General features: G+C 38.4%; 1 protein-coding gene across 11 annotated transcripts in view; it reads right to left on the bottom strand.

Annotated features, from left to right (window-relative positions):
- The window catches only part of LOC107676658 (ataxin-2-like), a 29,661-nt gene extending 22,719 nt beyond the window's left edge, over positions 1-6,942 (bottom strand). For 4 of the 11 annotated variants that reach the window (XM_016471262.1, XM_016471263.1, XM_016471266.1 and 1 more), the window contains exons 1-5: positions 6,418-6,941; positions 4,482-4,515; positions 3,885-3,944; positions 3,661-3,732; positions 3,368-3,518 (exon numbers count right to left, since the gene is read on the bottom strand). In XM_016471262.1, the coding sequence (XP_016326748.1) occupies positions 3,368-3,518; positions 3,661-3,732; positions 3,885-3,944; positions 4,482-4,515; positions 6,418-6,536 (436 nt within the window). In that variant the 5' untranslated portion in view covers positions 6,537-6,941. Of the gene's footprint in view, positions 1-3,367; positions 3,519-3,660; positions 3,733-3,884; positions 3,945-4,481; positions 4,516-5,321; positions 5,348-6,417 lie in introns of those variants that run through there. The other 7 variants (XM_016471265.1, XM_016471272.1, XM_016471268.1 and 4 more) reach the window with 4 other exon arrangements.
- Positions 6,943-7,301: the final 359 nt, after the last annotated feature.

Here is a 7,301-nt window from a genome sequence, read left to right as displayed (position 1 = left end):
TTAAAGTCCCTGTAAAGTCAATTCTGAGAATTGTTTCTGAATGCATTATAAAAGTTACAAATGTATTGCTAAAACACATTACAAAGACTGTGAACTATGTAGTACTGGGTGGTGCTAAAAAGGGGGTTCGATGACGCACTGGAGCCCCCGAGCCATGGCCCCTCCCCTAACACTATAACTAGAGCACATTCGCATCAGTTCACCCGCTCAATTGCGAGTTGTCAGTACCGTTAGTAACACACAGCCTACACAGTTTGCTAGCTAGCTATGCCTTTGTCACTGAAATGCGTATTTCCTGGTTGCGATAACATACAAAACAGCTCGGTGTCCTTATTTAAATTTCCTAATAATGATTATATCAAAAAGAGTTGGATTAATTTTGTGACGAGCCACCTTGATGGAAAGCTGAAGGTCACCACCAAAACCCGCCTCTGCAGTTTTTACACCAGATAAATTTATAAACTTTTATCAGAGACAACTGGGATTCACTGATAATCCGCTGTTACTGGTAAATTCTCGGGTAGCCGGTATCGGATTTCGGATTCTAGCTCTGGAGGCTCAAACATGTATGGTTTTGTAAATCCAATTAAGCTGCTACCATTCAGGCGTGTTTGAGAGCAGAGGATACCGCCCATTTTTTCAAGATTTTGATCACTTATTTTATTTACTTGGAGGATTTTTTCATCATTCAAATTTGGCTGAGTGGTTAATAATATATTTTTCTGTGGTGTGACAAACTCAGAACACATATTTAATATTGCCTTTACAGGGGACTTTAAATGTGAAATTAAAACCGCCAGCAGGTGGCAGCAAGTCACTGTTAAGAAGTGAGTCATTGCGATTTAACCGAATCATTTAAACGGTTGATTCATTCAGGAACGAAATGCCATCATGTTGCTCAGAGACGCAAAACAGCGCTGTGACTGTGTTTGGATTTTTTTTTTTGGGAAAAATAGAGCAAAAAGCCATCATGTTGCTCAGAGACGCAAAACAGCGCTGTGACTGTGTTTGAATTTTTTTTTTGGCAAAATAAAGCAAAAACAGGCAATATAGTGTCTAAAACATAAGTCTCTTAATATTACCTTCTTGTTTATTGAACTGTTGAATAAAATCACGTTTGTAATCATGCTGATTTTAGAGGTGAAACCTGGCACTCTTCTTGTGATATTGACTAACATTCTTTCTGTGGTATTTTTATACATAATGACGCTTAGTCTTTCACAAAACATAGCAAACGTAGGGACAACATAACTAGCCAGTAGCCACCATATTGATTTACGATCTTAAATATGTCCAGCGCTTTTTTTTTTACAGTCTATGTATGGTCCAGCGTTTATTGGGTTGTGCGTCAGTAATAATGGTCCGTGAGGAAACACGGTGTTCCGTGTGTAGTTACAGTAAATGGACTAAATGAAGCCTCGAGGACAATAATTTGCCTCGATGATTTTTTGTATTCGAGTTACTCGAGGTATTCGAGGAATCGTTTCAGCCCTATGTGTGTGTTATTACAATATTGTGCCTAAAACTCACAATGTTATTGAAGTGTTGTATAAACTCCATATTATATTTGCATTCCTGCTGATATTTGGGAAAAGCACTCTTGTTTGTGTGAGATTACACTACATCACCACATCATTTTATAAAAATATAAGACAAAAACTCCAGGGGGTAAAAATTCTCATGTATATCTTGAATTTTTGACATAAAAATGCATGCATCACACAGTAAAAATTTAAACTCTCAAGCCATGTTTTTGTTGTTTCTCTTTTGGCAGAGTGACATACTCGATGTCAGCTCGAACATTGTTAAAGCAATAATTACGATATTATTGTAGACCATATATATCGCACATCCCAACGCATATAAAGAACAAGCTCACACAATCTCAACACATCATATTTCACAGATAATTTTAATCAAACACACCCTACCCCACTCACTCACCTCTGGTGAAGTGCGCAAAATGTCATATATGTAAACAAGATGTAACAACCAAGTTGCACTATACGGTTATATTTTTGATCAAATTTAAGATATCATCTCATGATGTAATGCCTAGGCAGAAAAAACACGCATATTTAAGACATTTTAATGGTCCTAAAATCAGGAGTTTTAAATTTCAGACTTTTAAGACTTTTTAATTGAACTACGGAAACCCTGTATAATTCAACTATTACAACTATTTGTGTACTGATTTACATTCATTTAAAGGTTTAAAAAATAAAAAAAACATTAAAAAAAACATCTCCTTGCTGTAATGAATATTCCCTTACAGTAAACATTAAGCACAAAATTGAGAAATATGGATGACCAGATACTGAATATATATCAGATTTAGAACCAAAAATTGTTGTTAATAAATATCCGATTCAATATGTTTGTTTGCAAGCATGTAACAAAATCTGATCTGCAGCTGACACTACCAAAAAATCTGAATTGGTTGACAGTGTAAATACAGACGTGGTTGCTTTGTATTTAGTGTAAAGAGTTTCACTGGATATTAGACCCATTTGGCTCATGCTTACAAACAAACAGCAAAACACCACACCCTCTCATTAGTGACAGTCTGTAACTCAACTATAACAACTAACTTAACCTGAAGTGTCTTAAAAAAAAGCAGCCAATAAAGAGACAATGTGTCTGAATAATCATCATAGATTATAAAAAGAATAGGTGTTAAACTAAAATAAATATGTGGAACTGAACAATGCCACTGAACTGTTGTCAACCATGAGAAAATTCCTTGAAAAACTTTAGCAATCATGGGATATAACTAATGGGTTGTACATTACAGGATTATTTTATCCAAAAATTACCGTAATAATAGTCAGGAGTTCATAAAGAATGAATTGCACATGCACATTTGTTCTGTTCTTTGTACTTTTCCACTGGCTAATAGAATACACAGTGCAATTAAAATATTTGATTTTTAATTTCTAACCACAGTCTAATCATATCAGTCTTCTATAAAATACATATACTGCAGTGCCCTAAATACACATCACCCCATCTGCAGTAAAATATAACGGATGGCTCTAGTTTAAGCAATAAAAAACATCTTGACTTAACATCTTGAAAAACTGTTCTGTTGGTTGATGCCAACTCAAAGCATCATTTTAAGTCACACTTTGCAATGAATAGAATTACATACAATTATATACACCTTTATATTCAAGAAATTAAGATATTTGTTGTGATGTCAGTAAATGGATCAGTTTTCCTGCTATTTGTGTTCTTAAATTAATTGGCTTTGGCAGTTTATACCTACACAGCATCTATACTACATCTTTTCAGAGCTTATACCTTTAAAGGAACCACTTAAAGGAGCAAGGACAAAGCAAGGACATTTCTCTGACAAAGGTCTCACCTTTCTTGGCATAGTTGAGGTCCACATCTTTGAAATGAACTACGACTACATCTGAGGACTTGAAGATGATGCTCTCCACAATATCCTCACGGCGAGGGCCCACACTGGGTTCTACACTCTTCCTGTGTGCAGCATCCAGGACAATGTCACACTGCAGACGCACAGAACAAAGCCATATAAAAAGAGGGGAAAAATTGTCATATGTGCATAGAAGTAGAATAAAAGTGAATATGATTTTGATGCCCAGTGATTTAAATGATTGAGATTAGAGCCACAGAATCTCTTCTCCTCACCTCTGGGCCATAGGTCTTAAAAACTCCTTCATAGATCAGCCCATTTTTAACCTTAAGTTCACATTTGGTTCCCTGTTGAGTGGTGAAGCACAAAAACAAATTTCAGTAAGATTGTATTGGTTTTATTTTGGTAAAGAGAATGATAAAATAAAAACAGAAACAAATATAACAGCTGCAATATGAACAAACAAGCATTTTTTCACTCTTGTGCATTTTGGACTCACCACAACTGAGGTCAAAACATGAACCATTCTCATGTTTGCATAAACTCCACTGAAGGCCACCTTAAAGATAATTTAAAAAAAAAATACATTATTTTGGGCTGCGGTAAAGATGATATTAAATTGTAACAGTTAATTTCGGCCCTCTAATTTAGTTGGTTGAGCAGCGTTCAATGTGCTGATATACAGTTCAACAGGGGACTTTTTCATGTTTTCTCACTCGGCTTATTTGAAATGGAGAGCAAAATTTTACATTTGAGTTAATTTAGAAATTCAATGTTATGAATAAATAAAAGAAACTAGGGCTGTGCAATTAATCGCATGCGATTGTCAAGCGCATCTCATGCGATTGTCATGCGCATCTCTTCAGTAAAGCCGGTTCCGTGATTAGTAGTAAATCGCCATCACCTGCTTTCAGATGGAGCAGCATTTACTACACAGAGCCGTAGTTCACTGACAAGCTAGGCGATATCGTGTTCATAATCGAATGCGATTCATCTGCGATTATGAACGCGATATTGCCTAATTGTCAATTAACTACGGCTCTGTGTAGTAAATTGCACAGCCCTAAAAGAAACTGAAAGAAAAGTTACCACTCACTGCAGTGGAGGGTCCTTTGGCATTGTTGCGTCCTCTGGGAAGAAAGGAAACAGCACGAATGATAAGCTTGATAATAGATAACTTATCATCAGATGGATACATGGAAATGTTTGACATGCTGTATACACTGTTTGCAGAGCCAAAAAACGTTTTTGCCTGGAACAAGAATTCATGTGATACCGGTGGAGCTATCGATCGCACATGCACTGGCAAACACCCAGAACTGCAATGACAAGGGAGTGACAGATAATCATATGCTTCATGCATTTCATTGTGCAAAGAAGCGCTTGTGAAGTTCCCAAACAACAGGCTTAGGAAAAATCAGCATTTCACTGAGAGGACGTGATTCATAGCCACTGACAACATTATACCTCAAACATGCAAGAATGAGAGCTCCTAAATTATAAAGTGTTCATATACACATGTAGGATGAAATACCAATGAGGCCTCTAATGTGCAACAAGAATGAGTTCAGTGCACATGACCTGGGTACAAAAACTATCAAGTGCTTCCAGTCCATTCAATTAAATCAGAGAATAAAAGCTGTGAACGACAGTCTTTTTCAGCAGACAAAGTACAAATCAAATGCTGCATTACAGGCGGTGTAAGGCTTCGCTGCACCACTCACGATTCCCACAGATTCTACAAGTCATAATACGCTTGTTGTTCCGTGTAAACAAGAATGACATTTTCCACCATGCAGTGTGACTATGCGATGCGAATAAAGGCCTCTCTGCTTCGCAGGCTGTAGGACTAAACATTTCAACGTACATTTACAGCACACTACATCGTAACAATATTAATCGAGTATCACAACATGCTCTAAAGGAACACACTTACACAAATGTCATCTAGCAAGGACGGACTGAATACACGCAACCTCTTGGAAACGTCAAGGTTGATACAGTGGTCTGACTTTCCCGTGTGAGCGCGCACCGCCTCTCATCGGAAATGCGCGCGACTGACAAATAGTTCCAGCCGTGAAACGTTCGTTTCCCAAATAGACAGTAACGGGAGAGACGCGGTCCTCGAGCTGACCAAATGCATAAAAAAAAATAATAAAATAAAATATAATATAAAAACGGAAGCTGGGTTAATGTCATTCTCAATAGTGACAGAGCGCTAACACGTGACTTTCTCATATGGGATGATGAAATTCCCATAACGCCGATTCTCGGGCCCTCAGAGCGGTTTAAAAATCAGCTGACAGGCCTTAAACGTTAGACAGATAAGAAACATCAAAGCAAAAACATGACGCATCTGTAACCACCTTTTTATTTTTGTTGGGATTGACACAAGTCAAAGGCAAACGATGAAACGATGTAGAAATAATGTGATCGTCTTATAAAGAGCTCCTGATTGCATTTTGAGCTATTCCTAAATTAAATGTATCAACAAATAGACTGACATGTGGATAAGCGATAGTATAAGCAAATAAATGGTGGCTAGTTAGCTAGCTAACAACACTACGATGAATTGTATTGCTGCTGTTCTGATACTCTCATTTTATGGCTCGCAAATCATTTATTTTAAGGTTATTCAAATGTGAAACCCGTTCAATCGATAATACAGTCGGAAATGCTAAAAATGCATCTGTCCTGTGGGACAAAGTCATATTTCACCGGCAAAAAGACACAATTCATCCTGAACGTGTTCATCCCAGCAGACAACCCGCCCGTCAAATATTCACGAATACAATGTCCGCTATCAGCTGTTATTTTATAACCGCGATGGCTGTGTGTCCATTAACGTGTGAATCTCCGTCCTGTGAACTTGGCCTATATCGGCCTACTTGCGCTCAATCCCGACCACTGCAACTTCACAACCTGCGATTTTAAAGTACGACACAAGTGCAGGCATGCCGCATCCCCCCGTAGGTTCACGCTCGCCCGTCCTCCAAATTAAAACCCCGTTATGTTGCAGATTCGGCACTCACCTTCCTATGTTCTGGCGTCCGACGCCTCCTCCTGCTCCCCCGGTACCGGAGGCCGCTGCGGCTCCACTGTTGCTTCCGCCGGGTTTGCGATTACCACCGGCCTGCGGCTTCATGGACATGGTGATCCCATAAACGACAGCTTGAGCAGAGCTTTCTGATTGTTTGAAAAACCCGTTTTACACCGCGAACGAGTGCGGAATATGCTATTCGACGCGTTAGCTGACAGTTGATCTAACGTAGTGACAGCCAACGAGTAACGTTACTCCTCCAGTTATTCAAGCCTCCACTAACGCTTGCTGCTACTTCAGCTAGCTCTGCTGATTTATTTCCTCCTAAACAGAGACAGTTTAGCCCGTTTTAAAACCAAAGCGCGGACGATCCATATGTTTTAGATGTCAACTAAAATACCAACCCGGTAATTTCACTTTTTTTGTTATTTTAAGTGCGATAATTACAGTGATACACACAGTTCACGCGCGGCTTCAGCACTGACCGACAGACCTAAACAGTCTGAAAAGCCACAAAAAGTGGCGGAAGGATATATACACATCCTGGAATGTGTGTACTCCTTTAGACTGTTTAATTTGTTCTAAAGAGAAATGATCATCAGTAATTACTGTAAATATGTCTGCAACGTGATACGTTATTTAGTTGATACTGAGAATGAATGAAAGTGGGTTTTGATGAACGCTGCTCTAATGTACAGCGCACTATTTTCAGCAAATGCACGGATCACTTTGAGCGTTCGTGCTGACACTAGTAGGCCAGGTGACTTGTGTAATATTCACTGCTAAATTCCTTGAGCACTATGCCGTTATCATTTTATTTGTTTGATTGTTTGTTTTATTCTACGTTTTGATTGTCTTTAGACAAGTCTACGCAAT

Source organism: Sinocyclocheilus anshuiensis, unplaced genomic scaffold, assembly GCF_001515605.1.
Source record: "Sinocyclocheilus anshuiensis isolate Anshui unplaced genomic scaffold, SAMN03320099.WGS_v1.1 scaffold344, whole genome shotgun sequence".
Taxonomy (NCBI): Eukaryota; Metazoa; Chordata; class Actinopteri; order Cypriniformes; family Cyprinidae; genus Sinocyclocheilus; species Sinocyclocheilus anshuiensis.
The sequence above is the reverse complement of the archived record's forward strand: the minus strand, read 5'-3'. Positions and strand labels throughout refer to the sequence as shown.